Source organism: Glycine soja, chromosome 2 (assembly GCF_004193775.1).
Source record: "Glycine soja cultivar W05 chromosome 2, ASM419377v2, whole genome shotgun sequence".
In the NCBI taxonomy this organism is placed as follows: Eukaryota; Viridiplantae; Streptophyta; class Magnoliopsida; order Fabales; family Fabaceae; genus Glycine; species Glycine soja.
In genome coordinates, this window is record NC_041003.1 from 19,081,288 (window position 1) to 19,097,143 (window position 15,856).

Below are 15,856 nucleotides of genomic sequence, written 5' to 3' on the forward strand. Positions count from 1 at the left end.
CACTAAGTGCAAAGACCCCTAATTGATTGGCTGAATGGTTCAGCTAAGTGCACATCACTGTGCTAAGCCCAACATCTTCACTGTAAGTTGCACCTTAAGCAATGGGCTTAGCGTGGATGATGCACTAAGCGCCACTTCCACTCTATGAAAATTTTTTATAGCTGCACTAAGCGCGCCATCCTGTGCTAAGCCCCAGATTCATTCTGTAAGTTGAGCTTTCAAGCTAGGCTTAGCGGGGAAAGGATGCGCTAAGAGCCAACATTGTTCTATTTTGAAATCATTGGAAGTGCGCTTAGCACATGTAGTGGCGCTAAGCCTGAATCACTCTCTATAAGTTGAAGCCTGGTTGCACGCTAAGCCTAACTTCGTAGGATAAGCACATTTTGCAGGACCAATCAGAGCTACTATCATCGCTAAGCGCTCTTTGCTACTCTAAGCCCAGGTATGCCTCTGGAACTTGAATTGTTAGCTATGCTTAGCGCGAAGAGCTAGGCTAAGCGCTTGATTTAAAAAAAAAAAAAACCCAAACGTTAGGAGGTCACGCTAAGCACACAGCTGCACTAAGCGCTTCTATCGTGATTTCTAAAAAATAGAGGCACTGCCTTAGGCAGTTACTGAGTTTTCTTTCTAAAACTTTTGTGCCTCTGCCTTTCCTTTGCTTCATTGTCATTGCGCTCAAGTGCTAGTGCATTGCATTCCTTGCTTCCTCATACTTTGCACACATCCAAGTAAGTTCATTGACTACCTTTTTCATTTTATTTCATGCTTCAAACCTTAGGATAGTTGATTTATGGTTTTCATGATTAGTATTGTTGTTAGGTTAAGTTACTTAGACTTAGGGTTAGGTATTTTAGGACTTTAGGTAGTTTAGAAGCCCATTAGGGGCAATGTGACTGAAAGGGGTGAAAACCCCTGTGTGTATTTCTGGGAATTGCGATGAACGCACTAAGCGCGCCTGCTATGCTTAGCCTGTTCATCGCAACTTTTAAATTTTTTTAGGATTTCTGATGATCGTGCTAAGTGGACCATGTCGCGCTAAGCACGTTCATCATGGTTGTTGAACCAAAATGATGCAGACGCTAAGCGCGCCTGTGCGCTAAGCGTCAATAGTATACTGAGATACTCAGAGTAGTTCAGGCGCTAAGCCCAGCTTACTGAGCTAAGCGCCACTTAGGTTTTGTTTCTTTACCTTTGGAATAAGGCTAAGTGCGCCTTGCTGCGCTAAGCCTAATCTGCAGATAAAAAGATTTTCTGAGTCTTTAGGCTAAGCGTGAGTTTGTTGCGCTTAGCCCATGAGTAATTTTGTGAAGGGGCTAAGCGCCAGATTGCTACACTAAGCGCCCAGCTCTAATTTCAATTTTATTTTTCTATTTTTGTGAAAATAACCTGTACTAATCTCTTGTGTTTGTCTTATATTTTGCAGATGGCATCTAACAAGAGGAAAGCACCCTCTACACCTACCCAAGCCAGATTTGATAGATCCAGGTTCACATCCCAAGAGGCTTGGGAGAGATACACTGACGTTGTGGTACCTAGAAAGATCTTGCCTGAAAGGAATGTCATTCTTCATCACACTGAGTTTGATGAATTCACTGAAGAACTTGAGTGTAGAAACTGGCACAAGGAGTTGACAAACTTCATGGACAGCAGTAGAGCCATCTCCATTGTGAAGGAGTTTTATGCCAACCTCTATGACCCCGATGATAAGCCACCTAAACAGGTGAATGTGAGAGGTTGTTTGGTGAAATTTGATGCAAACACCTTGAACTCATTCCTGAAGACCCCAGAAATACTTGAGGAGGGGAAGAACTTTCCCGTATACTCCAGGTTTTGTTGCTCAAAGCCAGAACCACAGGAATCGGCAGCTCGATTATGCATCCCTGGAAGGGAATTCGAGTTAAATGCTGATGGACTACCACTAAAGATCTTACGGAAGAATCTGACTACGCTCGCTCAGACATGGAGCTTTCTTTCTTTCTCTAACCTGGTCCCTACGTCTCACACATCTGTTAGATAGGGCCAAGTTGATATTTGGAATCATTCAGAAGATGGATATGAACCTGGGCTATATTATTTCAGCTCAAATTTCTACGATTTCCCAGCATGACTCTTCTAGGCTTGGGTTTCCAGCCTTAATAACTGCTCTTTGAAAAGCCAGGGGAGTCATTTCTGATTCTTTGACATTGGAGAGCCTCGGTCCAGCTATTAATGTGGCTTATGTGAAGAAGAACTGTTGGAACCCATATGACCTCTCAGTTACTTTTAGAGGGCCACGCAAGGCCAAGGGGAAAAGGTTTGAGGCTCCCCCATCTTCTAAGGTTCCCCCTTCCTCAGCTCCAGCACCTATTCCATCTATTCCATCTGCATCCACATTTGTTTTTCCAGCTCCTTTATCTGCAGGATAATCAGATTTTTTATTTACTCCGCAGATGTTTCACTCCATGATGTAGAGTTTACACTGAGGGCAGTCCATCATCATGAAGAGCCTTCAGGGCTTGGGCTTGCCCTCCATTATGAGCATGGAGGAGTTTGAGGCTTAGGTGGCCTGGCCAGGACACCAGTCCTCTTCTTCTGGAAAGGGTGGAGCCTCTGCAGCCCAGGAGCCTGATACCTAAGACTGAACTAACTTTCCAAATAGAAAGAAGTTCCCCAGCAACGGCGCCAAACACTTGTTCGAACTCGGCAAGTGCACCGGATCGCGCAAGTAGTATAAAATGGTAAAAACCAAGTATCGAACTCTCGGGGAACTTGGGTTACTTGGTAAAGCTATATTCAGTGAAGTGGTGTCTAGTATGAAAAAAGATGTGTCAACTATGCACAGGTATGTAAACTAACTATTAAAAGGAAAATCACGTGAGTAATGATATGTAAAGACATGTAAATCACGTGGTCTTCCTATTAGGTGCCTAATGTTAAAAGGATATTCTCTACTTAACAATACTCATGTGTTCTATGGTGTCTCCTGAAATGCTAAACCCCGATTTCTCATGATAGTCTAGCCTAATCCTGATCAAGCATCATCCTCAGATTCCTCTTATTGGACTAAACTCGACTAGAACCGCATTAAGACAAACATACGAACAACTAGGTTAACGTACCCCGATCCCTCGTGATAATACGATAAACTAGCCCTGTCCTATCAAGTTCTAAGAATCAGACCAGTTTTCACTGTTGAATGATCCTAACAAAGCATGCATCTACATGATCAAGGAAAAATCACACTGAAATGACATACTGATAGCACAGAGAACACATAAAACATCATTAAATAGATATACAAGTATTTACATCAAGTACCTACAAGGAAGAACCAACAAAGGATTTAGCTCTCCATATCTGGGAAGCTTCCTTCACAACAAAGAGAAGAGAAAATGATGGATTGAAGAAATACAAGTAGTGGGGATGTCTCCTCCACCTCTAGAACGTCACAATCATTCATAGACTCATCTCATGCTCTCAGGATGGCTTCCTCTTCTCACTCAGTTCTCTGTCAGTCTTCTCACAGCAAAAGCTCTCAAAACTCTCTGGAACTTGGACCTTTCTCTCTCTAGAAATCTCTAAACATGCAAAAGCTTCGAGAATTGCCCAAACTCCCTCTCCATTTCTGATTTCAGGCTTAAATAGGTGGCCTTGTTGGTGCTTGCATGCTTAGCGCAACTCTGGCTCGCTTAGCGCACATTAGTGAATTTCAGCTTAGCGCTCATCTTTTCGCTCAGCGGATGGACTCAAGCGGTGCGCTTAGCAGGATTAGCCCTCGCTTTGTGAACATGCACAGCTCATCCTTCTTCCAGATTCTTCCTCGCACTCAACCAAAGGAGTGTTGCACTCAGCGGATGGCTCGCTAAGCCAGAAGATTGGCTTAGCGAGCATATGAAAATCAGCACTTCACAAACTTGCCTAATTAACCTAAAATTAAGAGGAAATGATTATTAAACACACAAAATGGGAGTACTAAGTATTTATCACCTATCTATAACAAAAAGTAATTACAACACTACAAAATAACCATAAATTGGAGGAGTTTGATACAATTTACACAGGTTTTATACACAAAGGTTAGTCGTATTCATCAACTAACACTTGGAGCCTATTCAATTGTATCTTCCGCTACCTTATTTTAGGTTGTAGGAGAGCATCATCCACAGAAGCTGGGTTCAAAGAAAATTTGTCCCAAATTTGGGGGAGGCACTGGGTAAGGATTGAAACGGTCAAAGAAAATAGTATACGCACACTGTTTATGTATATAACATTTTCTGTGTTCAAAAAAATTGTAAGTACAAATAAAGTTAATAAGTGTGTATGCAGTAATTCAATGAATGAAAGCTAAGTGCCTAAATAAAGGGTGAGTATGGGGTAGGAATGAATGAAAAAGTGAGGTTATTCTATGGATGAATGCTCTCCTAGAACCTAAGCTTTTGAATCCTAGAAAAACCATGAATTGTTGGCAGCCTAACCCCATTACAAGCCTAAATAAAGGGTGAGTATGGGGTAGGAATGAATGAAAATGTGAAGGTTATTCATTGTTGTATGATATGAGATGAAATGCAAAGGTTGGAACTTGTGTTGGTTATTTATGATGGAATAAGCCTAGACACTTGAGCTTAAGTGAAACAATGATTGTGAGGTTTTGGTTGATGATCCTTCCTTGATTTTTGTCATGCTTACTAGCTTATTTCAGCTGTGACTCTAATGCTTATGCTCCTATCCTTGAAAAGTTGCATGCTTGTGAGAAGTAATTGATTTAAGCATTCCATGATATTTAGTTCATATGGTTGAATTCCTTTATGAATCAGACACCATTTTCTTTTGATTGACCATTGTCTTTGTCACTTGAGGACAAGCAAAACTATAAATTTGGGGGAGTTTGATAGTCGTCTTATATGACTAACTTTTGTATTGAAATCATTTTCCAAAACTTGTATAGTTCCCCAATTTATGGTTATTTTGGAGTAATTTTGTCAATAAATTTTTTTTTATGGATAAAGTTGTCTCTAGAATATGTCCATTGGATTTAAGAGTGAATAGGCAATTTAGTCCCTGAGATTGTAACCACTTTGCATATTAGTCCCTGACTTAAATTTTAATTCATAATAGTCCCTAACTTTACCTCCGTTATGCAAATAAGTCCCTGCTGTTAAAATCTAATTTCCTCCGTTAGTGAAATGTCTATTTGGCAAATGTAAGCATCCAATGTGGCAGGTTTGAGTCCAAGTCAGCAATATTATGTGGCAAGGCAAGGACTGAATTGAAAAATTAGGTTTAAAAGAAATCAAAAATGAAGTAAACCCATTTTCCCTTTCACTGTTGCTCTTCCCTCCCCTGCATTCTCGTGATTGAGGGTTCGCGCTTTTTGTCAGGTTGGTGGTTTCATTCAATTCGTTTGCATTGTTTTGGTGGTTTGATTTGGGGTTTTACATGTTCGAGGGGTTTCATTTGCGGCATTGTCTTCGCGCTTCGTAGGGAGGTTTATGATCGTTTATTATTTTCGTTTATGATGCTCTGTTTTTATAGATGACAATGTTTTTGGTTTTTGATTGTGTCTTCGTGGTTTTTGACAATGTCAATGTCTTCGCGCTTTTTGAGGTAGGTTTTTTTATTTCCTAATATCTGACCATGTTTGCGGTTTCTGATTGTGTAGAATGAATGATAATATAACTTTAGTATTGCACCATGGAGGAAGATTCACTCCACGTGCCAGTGATGGAAAGGTTGAATATATAGGCGGAGAATTTGACGTTTGGGAGGATATATCTGCAGATTGCCTGAATGCATTTATCTTATATGATCTGGTGAAAGCTTGTAAGAAGTATAGTAATATAGGAGAATGTTTTTGGTTGATTGATAAGGACTTAGATTTTAATCATGGGTTAAGGAGTTGTACAACTGATGGAGATATATTACACTTAGTTAGGGATGCTTTTGAAAATGAGAATGAGATAAATGTTTATTTTCATCATGAAGTAGATCCAATTTTAGAAGAAGTCCCACAAATGTTGTACTTGGAATGTTATCCAATTCGAAAAGCTGTTGAGAATGTGGATGATTTAGATGATGTACCTGTTGCTGGCCATGAGGAAGGTAAGTTTTAATTCATCTGTACTTGGTCCGACATGGTTACCATAATTAATTAATATGATTAATGTTTACTTTATGACCATTGATGCAGATGTTGGTGCTGGAGAGCAGACAGATGCTGGTGAGCAGATGGATGCTGGTAAGCAGAGGGATGGTGATGAGCAGAGGGATACTGATGCTGGTGAGCAAAGAGATGGTAGTGAGCAGAGGGATACTGATGCTGGTGAGCAAAGAGATGGTAGTGAGCAGAGGGATGCTGAAGCTGGTGAGGAGAGAGATGCTGATGGTGAAGAGAGAGATGTTGCTGATAGTGAGGAGGAAAGGGAAGTTAACAGTGATGAAACAGATGCTGAGTGGTTTATAAATTTCTCTTGTATGTTGAATGAAGTTGAAGCTGAAGTTGAGACAGATGGTTATCATTCAGAGGAGCTTAATATCCCCATTAGTAGTGATGATGAAGATGAGGATGTTGAAGTTTATCCTCAATATAGTCAAAGTAGTGGAGTTGGTGAACAGAAGTTGGAATTAAGGATGGAGTTTGGTACTCTAGATGAATTTAAATCTGCCTTGAGGGAGTATAGCATATTGATGGGCAGGGAGTTCAAGTGGAAGAAGAATGATAAACAGAGGGCTAGAGCAAAATGCAAGAAGGCATTTTGTGATTGGGAAATCTACTGTGCAAAGAATGAAGTTAGAAACTCTTTTCAGATAAAGACATTTAAGCATAACCATAATTGCTGCAGAGAAGTGAACAACAAACAAGCAAATAGACAGTGGGTGGTCAGTAAACTTGAGGGCAAACTCAGAATGCAGCCAACCCTTAAATGTGTTGAAGCTTTGGAATATTTCAAGCAAGAGTTTGGAGTGCACATTGAAGTTACAAAGATGTGGAGAGCCATGAAAGAAGCAAAGCAATTAGTGGAAGGGAATGAGAGGAAACAATATGCCAAAGTATTTGATTATGCACATGAATTGTTGAGGAGCAATCCTGGATCAACAGTTAAGATCAACACAGTGCCAAGTCCAGAAGGTCCACCACAATTTCAGAGGCTATATATTTGTCTTGCTGGCTGTAAGAAGGGGTTTGTTGCTGGATGTAGACCATTCATAGGTCTAGATGGATGTTTCCTAAAGAGTGCATTTGGAGGAAACTTGCTCTCTGCTGTTGGGCTTGATGGCAATAACCACATCTATGTTATTGCTTATGCTGTTGTGGACATTGAGAACAAAGACAATTGGAAATGGTTTTTAACTTTGTTGCATGAAGATCTTGGGGATTACATACAGAATGGGTGGAATTTCATGTCAGACATGCAAAAGGTATGACATGGTGTGATTTGCAATTGTTATCATAAGTTAGGTATTTAATTGAAGTTAATGACATAAGTTAGGGACTAGTCCAGAAGTATTTACTACTTTGCTGCAATTTTTCAGGGACTTATTCCAGCTTTACAGGAAGTCATGCCTGGTGCACCTCATAGATTTTGTGTCTTGCATCTTTGGAAAAATTTTACAAAGCAATGGAAAAGCAAGGAACTTAAAGGAATTGTGTGGCAATGTGCAAAATCCACTACTGTTGCTGAGTTTGAAGGCCATATGGCCCATTTGAAGACAATCAACTGCCAGGCTTGGGAGTATTTGAATAAATGGCCCAAACAAGCATGGACAAAAGCCCACTTCAGTACAACACCCAAGGTGGACAATATATGCAACAACACTTGTGAGGTATTCAATTCCAGAATTCTGCAGTATAGATGCAAGCCTATTATCACAATGCTTGAAGAAATTAGAAGTTATATCATGAGAACCTTGGCTGCCCGCAAGGTTAAACTTTCTGGAAAACCTGGACCATTATGTCCAGTGCAGTATAAAAGACTAGAAAAAGAATTCCATTTTGCTAATCAATGGACTCCCATTTGGTGTGGTGATAACATGGGCCTGAGATATGAGGTCCACATGTGGGGGAATAAGGTTGAGGTCAATTTAGGTGAATGGACATGCACTTGTGGAGTATGGCAACTAACAGGTTGTGTTTTTTATAGTTTTTTTTCATTCCTAACCTACATGTGTGCTGATTTTACAACTTTGATGTAGGGATGCCATGCCGACATGCCATTGCAACAATAACTCACAAAGGAGGGAAGCCTGAGGACATGTGTCATGAGTGGCTGTCAATAGAAGCTTATAATAAGACATACCAGCATTTTATTGAACCAGTCCAAGGACCACAATATTGGGCCCAGACACAGTATACACACCCTGTTCCACCACATAAAAAGGTCCAAAGAGGAAGGCCAAAGAAAAATAGAAGGAGATCTGTAGATGAGGACAATGTCACAGGACATAAGCTAAAGAGGAAATTGGCTGAGTTTACATGTGGAAGGTGTGGCCAAACCAATCATAACATTAGAAGCTGTAAAAATATTGGAGTTCCTGTTAGGCCAAAGAAATATGTTGCACCATCAACTTCCAATGAGGATGACCACCTATTATCTCAAGATGAACAAGCTTTGAATGAGGCTGAAGAAGCTGTTGCTCATGTTCAACAAGATCCGGTGGAGATTAATTTATCTCAGCCTCATTTGTCACAAGATAGTGACATGGAGGTCCCTGCAACTATTGTTCCACCAATAGCAAGGAATAAGCTAGCCATAACAAGAGCCAAAAAAAGGAAGGTTGCTGATAAAGATGATGCAGAAAACTGAAGAACCATTTTTTGTTGCATTTTGAAGGTTGCTGAAGACCCATTTTTTGTTGCGCATTTTGAAGGTTGCTGAGTTTGAAGGTTGCTGATGAAGAAAACTGAAGAAGCATTTTTTGTTGCATTTTGATATTAGGATGTGTAGTTGTATATTTTGAAAGCTTCACTGGCATGTGAAATGATGTCAAATATTAGGATGTGTAGTTGTATAGTTTGAAGGCCTACTGAACAATTGCTTCTAACTACCATGCTTTGGGATGTCAAATATTATGTGAAATTGATCTAAAGTCATGTTTCTTCTCTTTCTTTTATAAATTATACACTGTGTTGGATTTGGAGTTGGAGTAGTACAATCCATCCCAACATACATTATGAGTTGCTTCTTATTACCTAATTCTCTTTCTTTTATTAAATTATATTTAATAAACTGCAAATTTCAGCAACAAATTTCACCAACAAATTATATTTAATTGAAATGGATAATTGACAGTAGCAACAAAAGCTGCTATTACACTACAAAAGCTACTTCCTATTACAAATTCTTCAGCAAAACAACAATTGACAGTAGCAACAAAAGCTGCTATTACACTACAAAAGCTACTTCCTACTACAAATTCTTCAGCAAAACAACAATTACAATATCAAAAGCTGCTATTACACATTTTACCTAAAGTACATTCCCCCTAAAACTAACATTACAATTAAAAATGAAAAACCTAACAACACAATGTTTGTTAAATTTCTCATTTTCTTCTGCAAAGCTTCAATTTGTAGCCTCAAATCAGCCACTACCATTGTTTCTCTTGAGACAGAAGACGAATTAGAAAGTTGGTTTTCTTCTTCAACCCATTGAAAAAATTGACAGTTATCTGGGTCTGTTTGGGGTAATGCACAAGTATAGAATAACCTTCCTGGGTTTCTCCTTGTTCTTGCAGTTCGAATAGCTGCACGTCTTCCATGGTGGCATTACCGAATGAAACTACCAGAAAATGCACAACAACTGCCACTTGCAGACATGGACAAATCAAGTGAACAAGCAGCAGGGACTGAGCCTCAGAGTAGAAGAAGAAGAAGCAACTCAGCGTGGGAAGAAGAAGAAGAAGAAGAAGCAACCAGCAGCTTCGTAAACCCTAATTTTTTTGGGGAAGAAGAAGCAACCTTGCATGTGAGAGAGAATTTATAGATGCAGACCTCAGTGCCACGTTGGACAATCTACGTGGCACTGAATTGCCACCTATACACCTCACTAACGCCATCACCTGAGAAATTAACGACAGGGACTATTTTGCAAAACTTATGTAAAGTTAGGGACTATTATGAATTAAAATTTAAGTCAGGGACTAATATGCAAAGTGGTTACAATCTCAGGGACTAAATTGCCTATTCACTCTTGGATTTAATGATGAAATCTGTGCATTTTTAGGTAAAAAAGAGGCTAAGTTTTGAAGTGCAAAAAGTACAGTTGGGCTAAGCGCGCATCCACCGCTAAGCGCAGCTTCATTGCGCTTAGCGCGAAGGAGAATTTGGCAGACCATCAGCATCAAGGTTGCGCGCTAAGCGCGAGATCAGTGCGCTAAGCACAGCAGGTGTCTTCAGCCAGGCTTAGCGCAAGACTGGCACTAAGCCCAAACCCACTTACTCGCGCTAAGCGCGAGGGTGGGGCTAAGTGCAATGTCGCGAATTTAGAGCCTATTTAAAGCCTATTTTGTGTAGAATTAGGGTACAATGCCCAGGGCACAAAATTCCACAGCACACCACAGTGCCTATTTTAGGAAAAGAGCTTTTGAGGCAGCAAGAGGAGCAACTTTTGTAGAGGAGCCTGGGTTTTGTGAGCTTATTATTGTTAGGGTTTCTTTTGTAATGGCTGGCTAAACACCCTAGTTAGGGGATTTCTAATGAACAGTTGATGTAGATACTTAATATCTAATTGATTATGTTTTCTGTGTTCAATGCTTCCTTCAATGCTTAATGTTTGTATGCTTTTGGTCTGATCATCCATTTGTGTGCATAGTTAGGTGACTTTAGCATTGGGAAATGTACTGTCGCCTTAGAACTTGATTGAAGTAGGATCAAAACTTAGTCTTACAAGAGGGATTTGCGTATTAAGTTTTGGTTTTAATTATGTTGTTGCAATAATGCTATTTAGTCTAGGTCTAGTCTTATAAGAAGGATTTGCGGACGAAGCTTAGGCTAAATTAGGCTAAACTTTCATAAGCTGGTTGAGCTGAGTCTAGTCTTACAAGAGGGATCTGCGGACAAAACTCAGTTTAAGTTAGTCTAAACCTAAGAGGGTCGTCTAAATTGGGCCTAGTCCAACAAGAGGGATCTGAGGACGAAGCTTGGATTGATTCGGTCTAACAAGGGATCGAGGTTTAGTAATTTAGGCTACAACATAGAACACAAAAGCATGATTGATTAGAGAAATATATTTATATGCATCAACTTGTTTGTTTGAAAGACCCAACATTTCTACCTACTGTTGTCACTTTTACTTACCTTGAATTTTATAGTTTTTAGCATAAAGGTTTAGTTTAAATTCTGTTTGAAATTATCAATCATACATGCTCTCTGTTTGAAATTCCTTGTGTTCAATACTCGGATTCATCCATTTTAATTTTTAAATACTTGACGATCCGGTGCGCTTTCTGGCAAACCGTATTTCCCTTGAATATATTTGTACGAAGAAAAAGTGAAATAAAAAGTAACCACAGGGGAAATCCAACAACTAACTAGCATTACATTACAGAATTCCATTCTTCGGGCATTCTTGTATTGTTCGTACCCACACACGAAGCATACCAAGTAGTTGGATATGTTGGATCCAGTGGCCTCGGAATAATTAAGAATGGGGGGTTGAATTAATTATTCCTAAACCTTTACTAATTAAAAATTACTCTTCTCAGGCTTTTACTAAATTGTTAAGAGAATGAGGAGTAGAAGAGAAACTTAACAGAAAGTAAAAGCAGAAATTAAATGCACAGCGGAAAGTAAAAGAGTAGGGAAGAAGGAGACAAACACACAAAAGTTTTTATACTGGTTCGGCAACAACCCGTGCCTACATCCAATCCCCAAGCGACCTGCGGTCCTTGAGATTTCTTTCAACCTTGTAAAAATCTTTTTACAAGCAAAGATCCACAAGGGATGTACCCTCCCTTGTTCTCTTTGAACCTAGTGGATGTACCCTCCACTAGAACTGATCCACAAGAGATGTACCCTCTCTTGTTCTCAGTCAAACCCAAGTAGATGTACCCTCTACTTGTACCACAAAGGATGTACCCTCCAATGTGTTAAGACAAAGATCTCAGGCTGTTAAACCTTTGATACTTTGTGAATGGGGATACAAAAGAATTCTCAGGCGGTTAGTCCTTTGAACACTTTTGTATTAGGGAAAGGGAAGAATCAAAAGAATTCTCAGACTGTGTCGTTTTGAATTCTTTGACAAGGGAGAAGGGAGACACAAAAGAATTCAGGCGGTTAGTCCTTTGTTCTTTTGGAAAAAGGAGAAGAGAGACACAAAAAGAATTTAGGTGGTTAGTCCTTGGCGAATTCTTTTTGGCAAAGGGAGAAGAGAATGAAAAGATGAATAGCACAAGTTTTCAAGGTTTAGAAAACCAGAAAACTTTGGAAAGCTTTTGGTACAAAGAAGAAGAAGAAGTTCAAAGAGATTTAGGGCTTGCAAAAGATTGATTGAATAAGTGTTCAAGATCATTGAAATGAAAAACAAAGCCTTGCTTTTATAGACTCTTCATGTCTGGTCAAGACAACAATTAGAAGAGTTATGACTTTTAGAAAAACTTAAAAACCAATTTGAAAAAGTCAAAAACTATTTGAAGAGTTACATCTTTTGATTTATTCAGAAACAGTCACTGGTAATCGGTTACCAAATTAGTGTAATATATTACACAAGGCTTTTATGTGAAAGGATGTGACTCTTCACATTTAAATTTGAATTTCAACGTTCAAAGGCACTGGTAATCGATTACCAAAACATTGTAATCGATTACAGCTTTTTGAAATTAATTGGAACATTGTAAATTCAATTTGAAAACTTTTTCAAAAACATTTTGCTACTGGTAATCGATTACAGCAATCTGGTAATCGATTACCAGAGAGTAAAAACTCTTTGGTAAACATGTTTTGTGAAAAATCCATGTGCTACTCAGTTTTTGAAAAATCATTTTCATACTTATCTTGATTAAGTCTTCTCTTGAGTTCTTGAACCTTGAATCTTGAATCTTGATCTTGATTCTTGAAGCTTGATCCTTGAATCTTGATTCTTGAATTCAACTTTCCTCTTGAATCTTGAAGTGTCCTTCAACCTTTCCTCTTAAGTCTTGAATTGTTCTTGATTCCTCTTGAACATCTTGAACTCATCCTTTGATTGACCTTTGAGCTTTTTATCATCACCTTTGTCATCATCTCTTGTTATCATCATTGTTATCATCAAAACATCTTTGAATCACTTTTGATTCACCATGAAGCTTTGCTTCTACAGGATATCCCTTGAGTGTAAAAAAATCTTATATGTGTTTGATCTTTTACAGGTTCACTCACGCTAAGTCATGCTTATGGCTTAGCGAGAAAAGAAGTTCTGGGCAAAGTGTTCTGGAAAATTTTTGGTACGAACTCACTAAACCACCATCACGCGCTCAGCCTCAGGAGGGGGAGCCTGCGGGGGACTCCTCTCGGTTCTCCTCAGAGATTGTGTGGCACATGTACCAGGACAACGTTCACCTCTGGAACATCCTTCCAGAGAGGAACGTGGAGCTCGCCCCCACTATGTTTGACGAGTTTTATGGGGAGCTCCAGCACCGACAGTGGCATCACAAGCTCACATGCCTTCTAGAAAAAAGGATCAACGTGGCTCTAGTATACGAGTTCTACACAAACGCTTACAACCCAGAGGACGGCTCACCCAAATATTGCAGGGTCCAGGAGCAGGTCATTCAATTCGACGTTGAGACGTTGAACGACTTTTTGGAGACCCCCGTCATCATCCTAGAGGGGGAGGAGTACCCCACCTACTCCCAGTACCTACATAGCTACCCTAACCACTAGGCCATTAAGACCAAGCTATGCACACCAGGTGGTCGGTTCATTTTGAATGTCGACGAATCCCAGTGGAAGCTGCTCAGGAAGGATCTCACCACATTGGCTTAGACATGAAGCATCCTGAGCTACTTCAACTTAGCTCCCACTTCTCACACTTGTAGTGAAAAAGTGTCCACTTGTATCTACGACGGTTTCTAGCAAACCTGACGTAGAAGCAAACATACTAAAGATGGTGGGAAAATTGTAGTGAAAAAGTGTCCACTTTCCATGACGATAATTTCAAAGATGGTTCTAAAACCATCGTGCAATGTATTACTCAACCGTCGTTGAAAACTTATTGTTTTAGTAGTGATGAGAGAATGCTGAGATCTAAAGACTTTTTTATTTTTTTTATTTTTGCTTTGAGTTTGATTTTGATGAGTTTGTGTCTCTACTTATTTTGATTTTGATTTTCGATCTGGTTTGGTTTTGATGTGAACTTGCATTGATTGACAGAGGAAATGAGAAAATTAGAAAAATCAAATTTCAGTTTTGGGGGTTTCTAATCAACATTTGTTTAATTAATTTCAACAAAGTAATTTTTGACAATTTTAAAATTAGCCAGGACTAAATGTAATAAAATTTATGTCACATCATATGTTAATGATATATTATTTAACAATAAAGACTAAAAATATCAATGGAATAAAAGTTAAGGAATTGAGATTGATAAAAAAAATTTATTTAAGGATTAAAAATGAAAAACTGAAAATATTTACGACCCAAAAATATAGTTAATCCGAAAATAAATTTATTAACTTGAAGCTCTTGTTAGCACGTGTGCAAAACTCAAGTAACTATCAATTACCCATTTTTCTAATTCAAACTTGTTTCAAATTAGCATTTAACTCAAAACTGACTTAGAAAAAAAAAAGAATAAAATTCAAACTTTTCATCCGTGCTAGTGACGGATGAAAAAAAATAGTAGGGAGAAAAAAATAGTTCATAATATTTTCACTGATAAAAAATATTATAAGTTTTTATAAAATAATAAAAAATTAAACTATCTAAGTTTTTACATATTTAAAATGATAAAATAGGTTAAATTAATATCAATTTGTTTTCCTTTATTTAAAAAAAATATTTTATGAAAATAAAACCTATTTTTTGTGGGAGGAAAAATAATCATCATTTAAAAATTCAAGGAAAATAATTTTTTAAGTGGGAAAAATTGTACTCATAATTATCGACGTGCATTCGTCCATGGTTCCTGGTTCGTGCTCTCATTATTCATTTCAGAAAACAACAAGAAGCGAGAACAAGGAGTACACAAGAAAGCAAGCATAGCCAACGAGTCCGAGGTGTTCGTCCCACCTCGTCACCAGTCCCAGCAGCTTATTACGAACCCTCGCAGACCACGTCACAAAAACCATAGAAAGAACAACAATCACAGCCCCGCCCCGCGGCATAAATAGCGACAATGCCAAAAGCACGACCATGGGCAACATGCAGTACCTATTAATTAAGAACCATTCATCATCATCTTTTTGTCAAATCAATCAACAATGAGTTACTTCTATCTATAGAGAATTAACAAATAACTAATTAAGAAATATGATTAACTAAGTCCCAAGAAAACGACGAAGATGCAAAGGGATGAAACAGCGCCGTTGTGTGGCGGTGGAGTGGGCTTGAAGGGAAGATTACTAGGGGGCAGTGAATTCCTTGGTCAACTAATATGAGGACAACTGAGGAGCTACAATTAGCAAGGGTGCAGGAAGAAAGTGAAGCAAGGCCCAAAAGAAAGAAAGCAATACCACTATACCTGGAAGACTACGTAGCACTCTATAAGGAAAGCATGCAACTTGCTGCATGAAGCGTTCATCAGTGAGGAAGTTAGTTAGGGAAGTTAGTTAGGAGGCGCCAATTGTAACATCCCAATTTTTCGTAAATAAATTTAAAAAGTTTTTTAGTAATAAATAAATAAATAAATAAATAAATATAGAGCAAATAATAGGCTGAGTACCCTAGGTATAAATAGTTATGTTA

General features: G+C 38.7%; 2 protein-coding genes across 2 annotated transcripts; both read left to right on the top strand.

Annotated features, from left to right (window-relative positions):
• Positions 1–5,990: 5,990 nt before the first annotated feature.
• On the top strand, positions 5,991–7,954 carry LOC114373514. Its single transcript, XM_028330995.1, has 4 exons — positions 5,991–6,078; positions 6,167–7,395; positions 7,510–7,899; positions 7,937–7,954. Exons 1-4 carry the CDS (start codon positions 5,991–5,993, stop codon positions 7,952–7,954), a joined length of 1,725 nt encoding a protein of 574 aa, XP_028186796.1.
• On the top strand, positions 7,898–9,165 carry LOC114391299. Its single transcript, XM_028352382.1, has 2 exons — positions 7,898–8,101; positions 8,170–9,165. Exons 1-2 carry the CDS (start codon positions 8,008–8,010, stop codon positions 8,778–8,780), a joined length of 705 nt encoding a protein of 234 aa, XP_028208183.1. The 5' UTR covers positions 7,898–8,007; the 3' UTR covers positions 8,781–9,165.
• Positions 9,166–15,856: the final 6,691 nt, after the last annotated feature.